We start from the raw sequence: 21,143 nt of genomic DNA, 5'->3' as shown, positions 1-21,143 counted from the left end.
CGCCAAATTTTTGTAACTGGTGTTTCTTGTCTAGTTGAAAATACTTTATCAGTAAAATACCGTCAACCAGTCTTTGTCTAAATTTTCTAAACAAACTTTCAGCCTTCTTGCGGCATGTGCAGCAGTTAATTCCGCTTTTTTAGCCGATGAATATTATTTTTATGCAACTTTTTGATTATGATATCCAAAATGAAGTCCTTTAATTTCTGTAGAGTTCGTAAAGAGCGGATCAGTTGCCATCTTCTAAAGGAGTCGTTCGTTAGTCGTAGTCTTCCAGATTTTGACTCATCTACGAACAAATTATCTATGAGGTTCTTCTGACCTCTGGCCAGCCATCTATTGACAGTCTTCTGCTTCAAAATTTAATCGTTTATGGCCTCCCGGAAAAACGATGACGTTATCGTACAATTCTGTTCTTTATCTACGACTCTTCAATAATATAGTTGTTATACGCGAAACCACAGGGATGTAATCATTATTCATTAATCATTGTTTTATGGATTTTACCCACTGGCGATGTTCTGTTGGTTGCCTATTTGTAGATATAAAATTAGGAATTATAACAATACAATTGTTGATTTCGGAAACAAAGAAATGTGAAAATAGTAACCAACTGCCAAACCAACGTAGTTTCTGATGCATAAAAATGCTTCAGATCCGAAATGTTGGTTGCTCATTTAGCACGAGTGAATGTTTACTTCCTACAAGAATCTCAAATTCCAAATGAATGTACTAAATGTGGCAAGAAGGGTATTTTACTTTGGACATGTCAGGTTAGGTTACGTCAAATAAGGTCAAATAAGTCAGGTGAGGTCAAGTCATATCTCGTCAGGTCAAGTTTGGTCAGGTCAGGTCAGGATAGATCAGGTCGTGGCTGGTCAGGTCAGGTCAAAACAAGTTTATTTAAGGGAAGCAAGACTCTTAATGGACCCTTCACTTGACCGCCCATTTCCGAAGATAAGAAAATATTTTCACAAACGAGATATCGATGACAATACCAAAAAAAATTAGATGAATCGTATATTTATAATATCATCAGTATGACACACAAAACCTCAAATTCCAATTTATTTAACATTATTTCAATGTAATGAGAAAGTTACGCTGAGAAGAAATTCAGTACAAGAAGTTTTTTTTAATAAACTGTGTTTGATTTTGACATAAAACATTTTGAATTTTGATGCGAGAAGATTTTCGACATTGTCTTCAGAGGACCCTGGTGTTCCAGGCCAGGTCTAAAACTCTCTTTGTGAAGATTGTTTACTTTCACTTTTATATTATACCTATATTCAAGAATTTTGAAATCGCCCCCCCCCCTCCCTCCACCTCCAGATCGTTCTCAGAAGTTAGTGTTCGCTCATAGTGGCGATTATTCACTCGAATGATTTACACACTCGCCTTCGACTCATGTGTAAACTTGATGTAAACTTCATCCTTAATAGCAATAATAGGCTACATTATTGAGATTTTACCCTAGGCATACATATTTTTGGGCAAAAAATAAAAATTTTATAACATTTTACAACTTTTTAACTTTGAGATTGCAAAACTAGTAAAAACATCTTGCAAACATTTTACGCTTGACAATCAGTTCTTTAGAAAAAACAACAGTATGCTTAATTAATTAACCTATCCTCTGCGCCGAGGAGACAAGATCAATCAATTTTTTTTATATATGTGCTTTACACAGATGTACGATATACATATTTAATATTGTCCGCATTTGTGCGGACCGCGTCCCCTTGGAATTTGTGCCTCTGCTCCGAAGGGGCTGCAGGGATTTTATATTTCAAGGGCGAAGGGAGTTCTATCAAAATAACCTTTGACCAATTTTTATTATTCCGTTCAAGTTTTTGGTCTAAATACATTAATTACCTGAAATTACTGCGAAATATTGTAACATATTTTAAAAAGAACTAATCTGGATCAAATTATTAATATATTGTTAAGAAAGAAGAAAACGAACGTTGAAAAAGCATAAAAAACAAATTAAATAACTGAGAACAGTTTTCGTTATTCGAAATGATACAACAGTTGTATTAATTTTTTACATTTCATTTCAAGACTTCGTCTTGTGTCATTTTCAAATTGTCAAAACTTTCTGTAATCAAACCAGAAAATTTTAGTTCGTATCCACCTTAGGTTACCTAAGTGCCTATGAGATTATGGAAACCCTCAGAGAGGGGTCGGAGAAATTTAATATCCCTCTCTGGTGGGTACCGCCAATACTTTTGCGTGCGATTGTTATAAATACATACCTACTATGCCACCAGGGTATAATACCTATATGCCAGATGTAGCCTAACATCTTATGCCACAACCTGACTACTTCCTGCCTTTGTAATATTACTTATTTTCTGGAATCTATTATATCTACTGTTAATAAGAGTAATTTCCATCAAAATGGAGAGCTTTACTTACAAAACCTTATTAAATCCGAAAGTAAAACACACAAATTCTGCCAGATTTGTTGCTTACTTTTTATAATTAGGGTCAGACCTCAGAAATTATATATACTTACAAATTATGCACACGCAAAAAAAAGAACATACAATTTTTGCAAAAATGGGTGTTACTATTATGTGCTGCAATTTTCTAAAATTAAAGAAGGTTATCCGTGGATTTGTTATTATCATTTAGTGGCGTTTTAACCTATAATTAAAAAATGCATTTTTATATCAATTTCCTACTGGTGTTTCCATTAGTTAACGGCCTGTTTTGTCTCCAGCTAGTGTAGTGGGTTGTATATCTTTGGTTGTGTAGCATACGAAATATTCAATTGCTTCACTTTGAATGTATATATGTGTTTTATTTTATAATTTTTAAACAAGAACGATTTATCATTTTCGTTATCTGTCTAAAATCACATAAGCAATTAGTCCAGAATATTTTAGGTGCACCTTGAGATTGTCGTGAAAAGAGTAAAACGAAAACTAAGATTTATTTATCTCTAGAAGAACTTCTGGAATGTGTTTGTCTTTTAAAAAGCATATTACATAAATTCCTCGTGAAAAATATACATCCTGAAACGTGTGCAGGGATCGGTTGTTGTACAGGCGAGGAAAATTATGGGTAAACAATTTTTCTCATTTTTACCCATGCGTTTAACACACTGAAAGCACAACTTATAGTTTCTTTGGTCAGAATTTTGTTTACAACCAAAGTGACGTAATAAATTAATATCTATGTGTAAATTACCTTTCACATGTAAAATCGTCTTCATTGGCCGCACCCATTTCCAGCATGTTGAGCTATTGCATGAAATAAATCCTGATATAGGATGTCAGTTTTATACTACCCATTATGAGATTAATATTAGCAGTGTTTCATTTGAAATAGTGGGGTTTAGTAAATTAGGAACAGACCGGCGATGTAAGCAGGGCTGGCTAGAATGGACTGCCACTCCTGTTCAACAGTGGTCACATCTGATTCTTATATATTAGAAAACTAATTTTAAGTTACCATCACTATCATGATGATTTGATAATAGTTATATGTTCATTCGATTTTAGAAGTTAAAAATATTAATATAATGATTAAATTATTAAATATTAGAGAATCATTTTAAGAAATGAAAGCTTACCTACTTAGACGTACTGTCACTAGAGTAGGTAATAAATTAACTGTTATTGGCGTGTGTTTACTAATCAAATATTGGTTTTGCATGTCTCTCAATATCGATACAAGACTTATTTTTTGTATGCTGTTCATTTTTCTTATAAAAATAATTTAACTTTAGAAAATTAGTAGGTAGGTGATATCAAACTGACGATGCATTGCCACAAAAACAACATAAATAGGTAAAAAATTCCTACAATGTATGCAAATCTCAAAGTAGCACATGTCATCTACCACTAACGCGGATTCTGACCAGGGTGGTTGTTGAAGCATATGATAGGTATACAATTTTACCGGTATAAAAATATTGACAATAACATATCTACCATAGGTATAAACAACTTACGAAGTTACTATTAATTAAAAGTTTTAAAATATATATCAATACTAAGAAGTGGCAAATCCGCAACATTTTTAAATTTCACAGGTCACTAGAGGTTAGAAACATGTATTTATGTAAGTCCTCTTTTATCTGCTTCAGTATTGATATTATTGTTGGTATAATCTATAATCAATGATTCATTGCAACGTTCAGTTACTACAGCTACATTTGAAAGATATAAAAACACACGGGTGAAAAGTATAGTACGTAATAGTTTTATTCGCGTTCTTTTTAATTGTACAATTAGAAAAAAATTACTTTATTACATTTTTTAAAATATATGTCAGGCCATGTTTAAGAGAAAGTCTGAAAGAGTCTGCATCTCGTCGAACTGAAATTTAGGTTAACCTGAGGACAAATCACTGCATGAGTCATTGCCTCCCCACCCTTGTTGAAAACAATATTTAAAAAATGTACGTGTAATTTCTGCTGAGAAAATAAAACGGAAAGACAATGAGTCGACTGCGAAAGACATCAATAGAATTTTTAAATGTCTGCAAACACGCTGCCATTAGTACATGGCAAAACTAACAATTTTGTACAGTAATTCCCAAGTAAGTAGGTAGATAGACATTAATTTTTTCCAAAGACAAAGCAATGAAGCGCTATGCTGATTACCTATTCGTTTTTTATTGATTAATAGTATCATCCCTTTGTTTTTATGAATTAATAATCCTTTTATTGCCGCCGTTAATTCGGGGTACTAAATACGACGTATTTTTGAAAGTGCGTCGACCTCAGAGTTTCACGAATCTTACCCTACTTTAATTACGAGTGATCAAAATCTTGAAAATATATAATGAACCCTAAAATTAGCCATTTTTTGTGGTAAAGTTGTTGACCTCAGTGAAATATTCATAATGAAAAGACAAATAAGTATTACTCACCGTAGTTAGTAAACAAACCAATTCTGATTTTGGAGTCTCACCTTTTTAATTTTCTTGTGCTCAATATAGGTGTGTTAGATTTCATATTATTTTTTAAATGCAGATAACTATAATGAGTTATTAAAAATATGTTTAGTTTGTTGCAACGAAAGCTTTCTAACCGCTCACCATTACGTCAGAACGGTACAGAACAAAGAGGAAAAAAATAATAGACAAAGCTTGAGTACATGCATACAAAATGCAACGTCATGTGACTAGTAGAACTCGCCCAGACTATATGCTCGTGGATGTCTACTAAAATTTTTGTTCGTTTTGATCATTTATTTCTTTCAGTTATTTGTACACCCACTTTGTAATCGTATAGAGTTTATTTGTTTTCTTGTCCTCCTACAATCCCAAATTTAACCAAGAATTGTGAAGAATTATTTCTCAGAACAAGTTACGATGCTAGCGCTAACCTTATTTAGTGCAGAAACATTTCCAGAGTTTTTCAACACAAGAATGTTACAACCGTTGTGTACAACTGCAATTAAAGCACGTTTCACAAAGTTTTACTATACTTGGCGACAAGGAGTTTAGATAAAAAAGAATTACGCGTCCGCCTGATATAAAAACAGTTGTCCATTGAACTACATGTTTTGGCAATTAATTGTTAAACAGTTATTTTAGATGCAAATGTAAAATGTCATTGTTTCTTGCATTAATGGCTGGGTTTACAAAACACGAGTTTACGAATGAAATAAAGGGACTTTAAACACGTGTTTCTAACAATGTTTTATCTACGAATGTTTCCCTTTTACAAGAAGTAGTCTTGTATTGTTAAGGTTGTAATATTTAATTGTAGGAGACACTCTTCGGTGTTGATAATAAAAAATCCACTTGATGATATTTCTATGGTACCAACAGCTTCCACGTCAAACGAATATAAAGTGTCACAAATTGTAATTGAAAAGTGTAGTAATTGCAAAATTGACATCCATGTTGTAAAGATTGATAAATAATTCAATATTGTTGAAAAATAAAATATAATATAAAAATAATGTATAATGAAATATTTTGATCAATGTAATAAAAACGTGTATTAAAATTTTTATTGCACAAATCAATAAACGCCTACTTTTTTTGATGAAAATAATATGTTGAAAAAGCAGTCATCTTTTTCACAATCGTAGAAAATACATTTTGCTTTTAATTTTTCTACTATTTTTTTTTGTGGAAATCAGGTGACGGATAATAATATAAATCTACCCTCAAAATGCACAAGAGTTTTAAAAGATAAATTATAGGTAAATACAGATTTTTGTCTTAGGTCAGTTGTGTCATATGTCAGACTTTCTAGGTGAGTACTTGAGCAGCTACCAGTTTAACTGATGAAAACTTGCCTTTTGACACTCTTAATTAACAATTAAAATTAATAATTTTATTTAACAAGGTAGATCCTAGTGATTATAAATATGTCAGTAGGTATTTTCCAAACAATACTATTGTGGGCATTTATAGCATCATGATTTCTAACTGATACTTCACAGTTTTAAACTATGAATAGAAATTAAGGAACTTTATTTTTATTTTCGACAAATTTGTGCTAAATGAAATTAGTTTTTGCTCGCGTGCTTTTACTAGAAATGAAATAAAATGGCAAAAGAGTTTTAGTTTTTCTAAAAACACATTTATTTTCAGTATTTTTACATTACTAACAAGTAGTAAGTTAATGTTCTCTGATAAAACACTACTCTACACTTTTTTTTTTTGGAAAAAGATGAAATTACAGATTTTCTGAATCCTGCATAAGTATATTTTTTAAAGTACAGTTTCTATAATAAGATATATTTACAATTGATTTGCATTTGGCAAGAATAACGTAAAAAGATAATTATTATTTACTTTATTACAATTTATTTGCTACAGTGTTAAAAGAAATTTGTGCAGCACAACGTAAACGGTTAAGTTTACGTTGTGCTGCAATTTTATCGTCTTTCGACTACAAAATTGTTTAAAAGGATTCTCAATTATAAATTACAATATTTGAAATATGGCACAAAAAATCAGGAATTATTTAAATAATTTAAAATCAGTTATTTTCTTATTACATGAAGTGTTTAATTTTCGTATGCTTTGAATTCGTGTTTCATTTGACTAGTTGGTTTTATTTAATCAAAAGAGATTGTATTTATTTAGGTTAAGTGGAGTAGCGCTGAGGAGGCTTCGCCTTTTTAATTTATATTTAAAAGCGTTGGTCTTTACTGTTTTATTATTAAAAATAAATGCATAATTTTAAAAGTATGCATATTGCATATATACTATTTGCTGCGGATATATTTAATGAAATATACGTTTTCAGGGGCGTTTTTCTAAAAGTGGGGGTTGTGTTTGCCATATAGTCTAGTGACAATTTAGCAAGTTATGATGAAAGCAAAAAAATTGGAAATACCTCCTGGTATCGGACAGTGGATTTTACGTAGCTCCGTATTATGTGACACGAACAGGAAGAAGGTTTAAACAATACAAATTATAATTATAATAAAAAAGGGGGATTCGTATAGCATAAGTACATTATTTTATATAATTGAAATGGCATTAACTTCACCAAATTTTAACGTGGCGTCATTTAGTGTTGGTGGAGATTACCAGATACATTTTGGTTAGCGTTTTACCATCTACACGATATTCCTAACAAAAATCACGGAATGGGATTATTTGGCGCGGCCGACTTGGCGCGAGCCATTTTGGCGCAGGGCCAACTTGGCGCAGGGACACTTTGGCGCAAGCAATCTTGGCGCGAGTACGTCGGTATATAATATAAAAAATATTAATTTTTTGTATCGTGGTTTGCACCCTGTTATTTATGCTAAGTGTAGGCAACCAAATACACAGTTTCATTCGCACAAATTCCAATAACTAAATGATCCACGGAGCAAGAAGTTCCACGTTTAGGAGTATGTTTATAATGGGGTGCAGGGCGCGAAGCGCCCGTGTGTCCATTAAAAAGTCGACATTACCCCTCCACGCATTGGAGACCATAAAAATTAGGTTATGCTAACAATGGGTACAATTTTTGTATAATTATATCAATTTTTCTTGGTGCGAGTTCATTCGCGCCAAGATGGTCCACGCCAAGATGGCTTGCGCCAAAGTGTCCCTGCGCCAAGTTGGCTTTGCGCCAAAATGTCTCGCGCCAAGTCGGCCGCGCCAAGTTGGCCGCGCCAAGTCGGCCGCGCCGAATTGTCCTAGACCGCAAAAATCAACATAGATAGTAGGTAGACGACGAACGGCCAACGACATACAGATACACAGACGGAAACGGGAGATCTACTTTTTTATATTTTAAGGGTCATGTAAGGAAGTAATGAAGCAAATTTTCAAAACCGTCAGTATTAAACAGTGAATTTTCAAAATTAATATTTAAAATACAACAAAATTAAACCAAATGGAATGAAGGAAAACGTTAAATTTCAAAATTTTGGAAACTTCTGAAAAACTTGAGAAGAAATTCCACAGTTGAAAAATTAAGATCGTCCAAAAAAAATACGGAAGTCCCAAAATATTAAACCAAAAAAAATCAGTTTTGTACAAAGTCCAATTTCAAACATTTTCGCTGTAAATATTCAAAATTAATATTCACAATAAAATAAAATTAAACAGTGGAAGAAAATCTAGAATTGGAATATTTCGAGAACCTTGAGAAGAAATTCTACAGTTGACAAATTAAAATCTTAGAAAAAAAATCTCAAAGTCTCCAAATATTTAACCAAACAAATCTGTTTTGTACAAAATCCAATTTCCAAGCTCTCCCAAGTAACTTTACATAAATAATATTTTACAATACAACACGAATAAATCAAACACAGTGAAAGTGAACATAGAATTTGAAAATTTTTAGAACCTCTAAAAAACTTGAAAAGAAAAATGCTACAGTTGAAAAATTAAGATTCTTCGAAAAAATCGAAAGTCCCAAAATATTAAATCAAAGAAATCTGTTTAATTTCAAACATTTTGTTTGGAAATTTTCAAAATTAATATTCACAACAAAAGAAAATTAAACAGTGAAAGAGAACCTAGAATTTCCGAAAAACTTGAAACGAAATTCCATGTTCGAAAATTTAAAATTCTTAAAATAATCTAGAAGTTCCAAAATATGAAACCAAATAAATTTGTTTGAACGAAATCGAATTCCAACACTATCCTCAGTAAATTTTCAAAATTAATATTTACAATACAACAAAATCAAACCAAATACTGTGAAGAAAAACCAAAAATTTCAAAATCTCGGGAACTTCTGAAGAACTTGAGAAGAAATTTCACGGTTGAAAAACTAAGAATCTTCGAAAAAATCTAGAAGTTCCAACATATTAATCAAAAAAATCTGTTTTGTTCCACGTCCAATTACAAACATTTTCTCTGTGAATTTTCAAAATTAATATTCACAATAAACAATATTAAACAGTGAAAGAAAACCTAGAACTTCAAAATTTCTAGAATTTCTGAAAAACTTAAAAAAAAATTCTGTTTGAAAATTTAAAATTTTTAGAATAATCTAGAAGTTCGAAAATTTAAAACCAAACAAACCTGTTTTGAACGAAATCCAGTTTCAAAACTCTGCTCATTATACTCTACGATAATTTCTAAAAAGTCAAGTGCTTTTTTAAGCTAGTAATCAAATGACTGACGTTTTCAATCAAGAATCAATACTTTAAATTTGCGTTCAAATTTGTATATCCAGATCCAGAATTAATTTAAGCATGGAACCAAATATTCACAATTGTTGGTTTATTATTGTTTATTAGCGGAATAAATAAGAGAAAAACAGGGTTCCCGATTCCGTCTGTTTGGCGTTTCTCTGTCGTCTATCTGTCTGTCGTCTGTCTGTATCGATTTGTTAGACAGATAATATAATTTACGAAACTACTGGATGGATTCTGTTAAGCTTTATATCCATATTTGTTTTAGATGGTAAACCATCGACCAAAATATGTTTAATAATCCGCAGCAATACCTTGATGATGTCATCACAAATTTTTCATAACAAATAAATACCATTTGAATAATTTATGGATTGCTTATTCCAGTACTTGTGGTTTACGAATTCGGCTTGAGTTTTTCTCCTAGGCATCCAGATTTTCCCAAAAAAATTCAAATTTAATGACAAACTTTTATAAGCGGACCGCTTACGAACGCTAAACAGATTTTAACTAATCATCCCCATCAGCAATATGATGACGTCACCTCAAAATCGTACATAGTAGATGGGTTTTAAATTGTATAAAATAAGACTCCCAGACGTGTAGTTTAATACTCATGTGAGTTTTACGCGAGACATCCAGATTTAAAAAAAAATCAGAATTACAGAACAATATTTTGCAATTTAATTTTGAATTTGCAAAATCGAATGCTTTGAAATTTTACAGACGGTTACTTACAAGGAAAATAATCTCGCAAATATTTTTATCAAAGTTCCAATGGTACTTGATATTTTAATAGAGAACATCCTGTTGAAGTTTAAGGAGAAATTGGAGTAGAATTCTTTTCATAGTGTAAAGAGACCCTTGAAATTTGCAATCGGTCCAGTACTTTCGGAGATTATCTGTCTAATAAAAATCCGGGACGGCAGACAGACGGACAGACGGACGGACAGACGGACAGACGGACGGACAGACGGACAGACGGACAGACGGACAGACGGACAGACGGACAGACGGACAGACAGACGGAAATGGGAGACCTATTTCTTCGTCTTCTAGGGGTCATGAAAGATCGAGAAAACGTAAAAGTAGAGAGTCGACCGACGGACTCGATTACAATACTTCCTTTGCTTACGCTCGGGAAGTAAAAAGAGAAAACATTTATTTATTGAGTGTAAGTTAAATAAGTATTATAAAAAAGAACTCGTACTTTTGATGATTTCATAAGTTGATATTTTTTCCAAGTTCATAGCCTGTAGAATACGAACATGTCGGTCTTCCATTTTCGTCTGTCGATCGTCTATTGACTTAATTAGATTTTTTCTTTTAAATGTTTTAAATTTAAATAGAAAACGACAGAATTATGCCGGGTAGGCCAGTTTAAGCCAGTTTTGAGTATTTTTTCAGATTTGTTGATGCCTTTTTATGGCAATGCGGAGTAAATATAACATCACCGAAAAGTAGATTTCTTTCTAACTGTTAGTAACTAGTGAATTTAATTTGTGCTTTCGATGAATAATAAAAACACCTTTTGTTTTGCAGCAGGAAGTGTTCTCAAATTTTTAGCAATATTACAGACATTAGAACTAACTTAAACTTCACCAAAAAGTTAATCAATTACATTACGAGGGATGGTAGAAAAAACTGGTCTGGTTGTTTGTTATACAGATTTCTTTAACTAACGCTTCAGTGAGTGAAGGAAGAAATATCTAAACTTTTTAGACCAACTTTTTCTTACGTGGTTGGTCTAATAGCAGTATAAATTCTCTCTATAATCTCACAAATTGTCGCCACGCCGCTGCATCAGGTCATTAGGTTAATGGTGGAATGATCGCAAACTTAATTACTTTCATTCTTCAACATAAAATTAAATACACTGCATCCTATGAAAACTTTAAGTAGCCAAACAGCACCTGGCGTCGCTGACAATATCTTATTGTTCAATAACCAACAACCATTCAAATATGTACGCGCTCAAGCAGTAAACTTTTATTAACAAGGTATCAATTATTACCCAAGCGATGTAAGTACCGACCAACTCTACGCGGTCTTTAGGTTCTCCATGTCGCCGTAGTAATGACCTCCTCGACTGCCGGTCACCGCTCGCCCCATCCACTGCTTCATCACCAGGTGAAATAAAGCGCTGCTCGGACTAGCACGAAATGTCGATTGTATAACGCTACCAAAGGTGTGTTGTGGTTTAAGAAGTAGGTGGGATAGAGTCAAACTTGAGGCTCGTATCCATTTTCTTCGACCAACCTGTTTGGTATTGACCATAAGCGAACTCAGTCCGCGCGCTGTTCGCTGTAAAAGTTTTAAATCCGGGCGGTCCGGTGTCGAGTGTTTAAAAGTTAAATGTTCAAATTATAGACTGTTATCAGCGCCAAAATGTAAGTTTTTCGTTTTTTCTAATGTCTGACTTGTGTTCACCATCTTTACCATGTGATGATGGGTGTTGACTGGGTAAACCGTGGCTGCAATTGCAAACACGCCTCCGGATTAAGTCAACTTTATTTTTAAACGGTCGTTGTTCAAATCGATGCGGAGGTAACGTTTTTCACTACTTGTGTTTCTCTTCGGTTTATTGAAGTTTTTACTGATTGGAGAGGAATTCGTAACCGTGGTTAACGGTTTGTGGTAACCGCATTGCAAATGGCTTTTTTATGTTGTCGCACAGAACTGTACAACAAAATGTGAAATACAAAAGTGATCAGGGAAACTATTGAAAATATTATGACGCAAAATTCGACACGAGTATTAAAAGTGATTAACAAGATATGTGTAAACACTAACAATGGGTACTTATAAATGAACCTGTAAACAATGCGCGGATTGCATTACATGAAACAAATTTTTCGCTGCAAATAATTTAAATTAAAATTTTGTGGTGAAGTTCATTCACCCATGATGGGTCTGCTATCTTGTCAAGTTCGTTGGGTTGGGGGGTCATCAAAGTAATCGCGCAACTTTTATATTTGTAGTTCCTGCAAGTAAAATTGTCGTTTTTCCATTTTGTCTTTCATTGTATTTAAATTTAAAAGAAACGCGACTTGTATATCTATACTTTTTAACGATTTATTATTATTATTTTTAAATACGTGTGCTATATTTTTATCATTTAAAATGGCTTTTGATTTTTGATACTAAGTTATTAGAACGTTGGTGGTGAAGTATTTGTCACTATAAAAAATAAAGTATTTAGTTAGTTCTTTAGTGCTTGGTTCATCGAAATGCATTGGTTGTGTAATTGCTACTTTCTTTAGTAACTAACAACCATTAGTCAAACTTAACCAGAGATAACAAACGTAACTCTTATAGAGAGCAAACAGATTCTCGTTAAATCACTTATTAAGTACGTTGGTCAACTTTCGGTTTTACCAAATTTAATTTAATTTTTTTACATGACATACATGCATAATTAAAATAGTCAGTTTTAATTTTTTTCATTATTCTTGGCCGCACTTCTACACCTCAACTTTCAAATTTTGTTTCTATTATATAACTGGTCAAATTTTACAAATATTGGGATGTAATGTTTTTAATTGCTAGATGTTTTAAAATACTTTGGACCTCATCATAAACCTTTTTTTTTGAGAAATCATTTAACAGATGATAACAATGCAAAAAAGAAGTAAGTCTCCGCTTTGAAAAAAAGTAGTAGCAGTGAACACCCAGAATACTTTCTTTCTATTTGGGGAAGGAAAACATTAGTTACGTTTAAATTGTAATTTTAAAGTTAATGTTGTTAGAAAGTGTTCCATCATTATACATTTTTTTATAGAATTTTTGTGTAGTGACACATATTGTATTTAATTTAAAATTTGACGAAAACCTTTTCACATACCTGAATGCTCCAAAAATACTAGTTTGGGCACTCTAATCCTTTTTCACACAAAAATAAATAAAATGTAAGTGTAATAGTGCAATAAAAAAGAAATGGGAGTTCAAAATGAAGAGAGTTAGCTCAAATACATACTGCTTTAGCAAAAATTTGCTTACTCAAACTTTTTTGGAGTGAATTTCGACCTTATTTTAATTTAATTCGTAGGCCTGACCCCATTGTTTGCTAGAGCAATAATGGTTTGTGCATGAGGCAATTAACGTCCAGAAAAACGTTTTGATTGTGTTTTAATTGTGACCCTGGCGTTACCATGACCTTCACCATACACGAAATGCATGTCCGCATACTCTCTAATCCTACATTCTCATCACATTTAACAGTAAAGTTGTGTAGTGCTAGGTGATTGTTGTGCAACTAACTAACCAAAAATACGCTTTGCTTTTGAGTGATTTTGGTGAGTAAGTGCTGGAGTTGAAGCTGAATTTTTACTCACATGCGATGACACCATTATCTGGTAAATTATGTTTGGGATTAGACCACAAAAATTATTTATGAAAGCCACTGTTTTGTTATTTTATTAAAATCACTTTAAAAATAGTAAACCAAGTTTTTGAAAAAGGAAAATAGTTCAAATTTCGTCTTTTTTTTTTGCTTTAAAAATATAATTTTTAAATTTTTCAAAGTAAACTTTAGGTTACATTTTTTTATATCTTTAAAATTCTTCGGTAGAATTACCTGTATCCTGATACTTTGTCGTTAATGATAAATCAAAATTTATGAATTCACACTACATTAATTTTACGCTGCAATAAGAACTGAATTAGGTTCCACTATGGGTCATTAAAATGAAAGATGGTTCAAGGAGAGACACCAATTACTGTATAATTTGTCTTGCTTTTTTGGACTTTACTGTCTCATGTGTTCATGAATAAGTAATGTAATATTCATAATGAGCATTATTAGAGCAAACCTTTTTTTAACGTTTTTAAGTGTATGCATTTCTTGCTAGCAAACTTTTCCTGTAATAATTGTAATATTCGACAACACCAGTAAACTTCCCTCAGATGTGTTTTTAAACCTTGAAATAAAATGTTTTTTTAATAGTATTTTTATTATTTCTGTTGATTCTGTGGTGAGCATGGTTTTTACATTTCAAAGATTCATTTTTATTTTTAGAAAGGAATTTAATTAGTTTTTATACTTGTGCAGTAGTGTTTTAAATATGTATTTAATTAAATTCGTGCTTTGAGTTACGTATATATTTTCACACTTTGTTGTACCAGGGCGTACTTACATTGTAGTCTAGTAGTATTTGTTTTTCTTGTTTAGATTAGCAGCTTGTTACAATTGCAACCGTTTTCACACTTCCGTGAATCACTCTGATGACTAACAAATAATAGCTATGTTTAAGTCTAAACTTACTAATAATTTTTACGATGATTTTACTGTCCCGGTTATAAAACGATGAATGCAGACATTCTCCGAATGGAAGTGAGAGCATTTTCATTTTTTATGAACAAGCTATGCTTATACAAAGATCTATTAATGTGAATTTAGGTTTGTCTCTAGGGCTTTTTCTGTCTCCATTCTTGTCAAACCTGGTAAATTCTACTTTTCTTTTGAATTAAGTTGGTACAATAAAAAAAACTTATACGGTGTTATTTTACGCCCGTTTTTTAACAGTTTGGAAAACAGCGCGTCAATCCAAAATGTATTAATTTTTGAAAGAACAAGAAATGCACCAAAAAAATGGAAATTGCACTTATTAACTCCTACCACCTGATTTTGGCACTGGGGCCAGCCATTGCTGGAAGAAAAATGCATGAACACTTAATGACAGCATTTTCGGTACTAAAATATTGTGTACGTAATATTTATTAATTAACTTACATTAAATTAGGCTTCCGAGTCTATTGTGAGAACAATTTTGAAGTGGATCATCAGGGGGTTTTACAAGAAGGGATTGTAATCCAGTTGATACCCAATGTAATATGTTCTCCAAATCTTTCAAAGAGTTCTAAAATAGTCTTCAAGCCTTCAAAAAAAAGTCATTCAGGAAGTTACAAAGAAGCATTGATATGCTTAGACTTCCACATTACCTGTAAATACAACGCTGTTGATGACAAAGTTCGAGTATCGCACTTGTGGTTAGAAATTTGGGACACTTGTGATTTCCAAATGTGGAAAAATAGCAAAATAGCATCGTGAAGAATTAATTCAGGCAGACTGGCACGAGGAAATGGCCAATTTTCACCTGGATAGTATTCCACCTGAAATAATATCTCTGGCAAACTCAGATACAGATGAAACAGATGATGGAGACGTAATTGAAACTGTTGTCGATTCAGCAGAAGACGATGCTGACGATATTTCTGTGGAACTTCCTGAAAGAGGGAATAGTTTACAGTGCAAGTTATTAACTTACAATTTTTTTCTCGTTTGTATTATAATTTTATTTTTTGTTTTGTAATAACCCGTTGAAAACATCTGTTCCTCCTCAAATAACCTCTAAAATTATTTGTCAAAAAATGTCAGCAAAACTCAAACCAAGTCTGTGTATTGCCAATAGTATTTTTCGAGGAAATTGAGATGTTGGGAAGTTTTTAATAAAAAAACAAATTAGAAGAAGATAATTTAATTAGACAGTCAAGTGAAACTAATTTATTGACACGCTGAAGGATATGTATATTGATATTATAGCAATTCTTGTCAAAAATAAATTTCTCAATGTAGCCGAAGGGGATAGATCTAAATATATCACATAGAAATAGCTACATAGTCTTCATCAGGAGACATAAATTTCACTACGTGGTGGGCACTACAGCCTTTGGAAAACACCGTGAGACCACAGCAACTGTCTAGACCCTAGACCTTCCGGCAGCAGTATTTTAAACATACGGAAAAACTAAAGATAAGTCTTCAAACCAGCATGATAAAGTCGATGATTTTTAAAAGTCCCGTTGCCTAATAAGGTTCAATGTTTGTTATTCGAACAAAACATTTAATCTGTACTAACAGCTGATTGGGCTATTTGTACCTCTTTATTTGTGGGTGTTTCAGAAAACATAGTCCTGGCTAGATAAAGCGGCGGGGCTGTAGGGTGTAGGGTCGGATTTATCTCTTGTTAAAAATGTCCATAAGAAAGACTTTGGCAACTACAGTCAGTTTCCTAAAAAGCACAGATGTATCTAGTGTAGCAATATGTTATTGGACTTTATCAAAAGGATGGAGGGGGTAACACACGATAGTCCAAGAGATTTCCGATACAGCTTTATTTTTAGAGCCCCCCTTCCCATAAAAAGAAAATCTAAAGTCTTATTTTGTTGTTTACATAGAAAAGACATAATGGACTGAAGTCTTTCTGGAATAATTAGAGGTACAGCTTTGAAATGTGAAAACCATGACATATAGGTAAAAATTTTAAATGGTATGCAGAGTCAAGTAACCCCTCTTTTTAGACCTTATTGTACTGTCAACGGTTATTGGATTTCGTGTTAATTTTCCTGGTTTGTGTATGCACGTAAAACTACACTTAATGGTAATTTTTTATCGTTTTATTATTGTTATTTCAGAGACTTTAAGCGACACGGTGATTAATAATACGGCCTGAAAATAATTCTAATCTTAGTAGATTTCAAGTTATAAATGTCAGCTTTGGTTTTTATATAAACATCCGGGTCCATTTTTACGTGTTTAAATAGACAAAAATTTACAAATCATTTGGTATATTGATACTTAATAAAAAATTGAGAAGGGTTTTGAAAATTACGTTACGTTAAATGCCAACATCTTTTGTGTAGTATGTAAAATAATGTACGAATTTACGAAAAACATGGATTTCAAAATTTTTTAACTTTTAGTGAGACTGTGGCTCATACGAGGACGGGCTGAGAAATTCACGGCCTGTTAATGAAAGAAGACATTTATAAATTTGACACTACTTTTATTTTTCTACATAATCTCCCTGGACCGTGATATACGTGGATCACCAGTCCTCCAATGCCATTATACCCTCCGTATAATAGTTTTCTGGAAGGTCCGCAACATAAGTCTGTAGCTTCAAAGTAGACCCAAAACGCTGTCTCCACCTAGGAATTTGAGTTTTTGGGAATAGATGGAAGTCCGAGGGAGCCAAATCTGGTGAATAAGGCTCATGTTCCAACAAGTCGTACTTTAAATCTCTCAGTCTCATCCTAGCAAATACTAGCCTCGCCCATCCACTCCCTTTCTTAGAGGGCATGCCAGTTGCCAAAATCAGTCTTATCTTAGCAAGTACTAGCCCCGCCCACTCAGCTTTCGTTTTCTTAGAGGGTATGTCATTTGCCAAAGTCACTTTTACCTTAGCAAGTACTAGTTCCGCCCACCCACCCTTTTTTTTCTTAGAGGGTATGTCATTTGCCAAAATTAGTGTTATCCTAGCAAATACTATACAGGATGTTCATTTTATCTGTTCATCCCTGAGAATTTTGCATAGGCAGCATATTATACACCCTGGAGACGACTTCGTCAAATTTAATTTGTTTTTATAAGCAATCATAGCAATCACAGAAAAGGTGTCTATGCCAAATAATGATAAAATTGAAAAAATTAATACTCAATTTATTAATGGATCAGATTACAACGAAAACGAATTTATAATAAATGTTCAAAATGCCTGCCTCCACTATCTTCACAAAGTCCAATACTATGTTCATAATTTCTAAGAACTCTATCTATACATGCAGGGCCGGCTGAACACGGTAAGCGAAAGATGCACCGCATCGGGGCGCCCGTGACAAGGGGCGCCGGGCGGCGGGCGCCGCCTATGCTTTTATATTAACTCTATAAAAATAACTTAATGTTAGATTTGCATTGAATCACTACCAACAAAATATTATAGCAGTAACAGACCAAGGCGCCCATCGAAAACTTTTCAGAAAAACCTACATTTTAACATTCCACTATGACCATCAAAACAGATCCCAAGAAGTCAATTCCTGGCACTATCAAACTGTAATAATTGAAAAAGAGTGCGCCTTTGGGTTGGGTGATGGGACCTTTAGATCAATACCGACAAAAAATAACCAGATTTATGATGCACTATATTGGTAACAATTTGACGAGACAGCGGTATGACCACAACCAGATGTTTTTCTTAACATTTGTCACGTTTGTTTTTACCATAAAAGTCCATGTCGGCATACTTAAACATTTTATTTTCCAAGTCTAGTCGGTTGGTTTTGGTTGTGGTGATTTGTTCAACAGTTTTCTTATATTTTTCACTATTCCTGTTTGTAGCCGAATTTGGTTCTGTCTATCATTTCGTGGCTTTTTGTCATCATTAATTTTAAATTTAAATTTCGATTAACATTGAGGTAAGTCTAAATTAAAAATAACTTTGAAATCGCATCAATTTTACAATAATAAAAATTGAAAAACGTTTGCAATATAAATATTTTTATACTTATACTATGTATAGTTTAGGAAATATCGTTGTGCCCTAAAAAATTTTTATTGACAATAACGAAGCGGACAGTAGTACAATGGTAAGAAATATTTATGTCTCCCATCAGTCCCCCCGAATATGTTTAACATTTAGCAGGTAATTGTACGCAAATTTAAGGTCTGCGGATTACCGCCAGGCGACAACTTTAAGTTGTAAATATAGTTTTTGCACTCATGACCTTTTTTGATAGCTTTCGCGCATTCACCAGAGTGCGGGACGTCGAACTTCCCGCACACGTGCATTTAACTTCCCGTTGCCATGGTAACCTTAAAATACTCGGGTAGTGTCAACATTGTGACGTGTTGACGGCGCTGTCAATGGCGTTGTTTATAAATAACTCACAGTTAATCTCTTCAGTTTAAAGGTTTATTCGTCGCAAAAAATATTGTACACAACACGTTCGTGAGCCTGCTTCCCGCATTCACGCAAATGCGGCACTCCCTTCGGTCGTGCCTCAAACAAGCGTTCATGCGGGAAGCAGGCTATCCCGAACTAGTTGCGTAAATTACTATTTTGCCCGCAGCTCCGTTTGCGTGGAATTCGCAATTAGGACTCATCATTTTTCATACATGATCGTTTTCCGGGTTGGAACCGTGTAAATTGAGTTTTTGGGCTCAACGTTTCGCACACTTTCGTAAGTGGCATCTTCAGGAGCAGGGTTAAGAATAAGGCAAAAGAGCACGGTAAATCAGTATGTCAACCATACCAGAGGCGAAACTTTTTTGAGAAATTACACGGTTCCAACCCGGAAAACGATCATGTATTGATTCCGACCGTGAAAATCTCCGAAATTATCATTTTTCATCTTGTTCACTCCTCCAGGGCCCCAGTGAACCCGTCTGACTTAAAAACTCACGGGATTTCTGCACAAAGTGTCATCCCCTATTTTGTCCCCGTAGGGATGGAATTTCCAGAAATATTTTCTTAATGGGTGCTTATGACAGAAAAGGACCCTACTGTCCAAATTTCATGTTTGTAGCTTCAGTAGTATAGGCTTTGCATTGATGAATCAGTCAGTCTGTCAGTTAAGACAAACACTTTTATATATTAAGATTGATTCATCATAATTTTATGCATGTTTGTTTATAAAAAGTATCTCTCTACAAAAATATGTGATTACAAAACTTTAATTTTTTTTTTACAAATTTTTTTTTAAGGGCGTTGAACAGTAAGCTGCATCGGGGCGCCTGGTCCCTTAGAGCCGGCCCTGTATACATGTCAGGAGTTATAGATCTGCATGATGCTATTAAATATTATCCTTTCACGTAAGTGGTTTTGATTTCCGATTGGGACACTATAAAACGTCATTTTTCACCTTCCCCCAAAGAAAAAAATCTAATGGCGTTAGATCCGTGCAGGCCAAGCGTACTCTTTCTCTCTTGGTCCAAACGCTCTGTGCAAAAAGTTCCTAACGTCTCTCTGACAATGAACGGGAGCTCCATCATTTTGACACCAAATTATTCTTCGTATGTCTCGCTCTACGTGTTCCAACAGTTAAACAACAGTTAAAATATTCTTTAAAAAATTTAGATACATAGGTCCGTTTAAATTTCCTTAAAAAAAATATAGACCAATGACGTGGTTACCAACAATTCTACTACACCAAGCATTAACTTTGAAAATTTCTTGGAAGTGGTTTTCCTGATACCAATGGGGATTTTGCTGGGCATAGTATTGTGAGTTATGTCTGTTTACACACCCGTTATTGGTCAATGTGGCTTTATCCGTAAAGAAACGTTAAATAAAAAATCTTGATTGTCTCGTAATTGAGCCGTCATGAATTCGCAAAACACTAACCGTCGGATAAAATCGCGTTCTGTTAAATGTTGGACAATTGTCACATGGTATGGATGAAATCGGTTTGCCCTTAAGATGTTGAAAACCGAACCCAAACTAATCTCCATTTGTCTTGCAATCTGTCTTTGATTCACGTGGGGATTTTCTGCTACAATTTCAATTAGAGCAGCTTCATTATCCGCCGTTGTTACAGTTCGATTTCCAACTTAATTTTTTTTTTAATTGCCCAAATTCTCGTAAATTTTTTTCATATTTTCTAAACGCTTGATTTGAAGGAGTTCTTCTATTAGGATATTACCTTGCGCAGAAACGAATAGCAGCATCAAAATTTTTGTCACACTTCCCCAATATTAATAGCATGTCTGTTTTTTCAGAATTCGAAAACATTTTAAAGCAAACGAAAATTGAATATATTTGGCGGACATAAATAATTTGTCATAATTTTGATCCAGAT

The 21,143-nt window shown here is 33.4% G+C and overlaps 1 protein-coding gene across 1 annotated transcript in view; it reads left to right on the top strand.

Moving 5' to 3' along the window:
- The first annotated feature begins 11,731 nt into the window (after positions 1-11,731).
- LOC135123661 (multiple inositol polyphosphate phosphatase 1-like) overlaps positions 11,732-21,143 on the top strand; it is a 30,724-nt gene continuing 21,312 nt past the window's right edge. The window contains exon 1 of the mRNA XM_064048501.1: positions 11,732-11,956. Coding sequence (XP_063904571.1) covers positions 11,955-11,956 — 2 coding nt within the window. The 5' untranslated portion in view covers positions 11,732-11,954. The remainder of the gene's footprint in view (positions 11,957-21,143) is intronic.

This window comes from Zophobas morio, unplaced genomic scaffold (assembly GCF_036711695.1).
Source record: "Zophobas morio isolate AGI-343-1 ecotype UQ-CSIRO unplaced genomic scaffold, CSIRO_AGI_Zmor_V1 ptg000006l, whole genome shotgun sequence".
NCBI classification, from domain to species: Eukaryota; Metazoa; Arthropoda; class Insecta; order Coleoptera; family Tenebrionidae; genus Zophobas; species Zophobas morio.
This window is presented reverse-complemented; position numbering and strand designations above follow the sequence as displayed.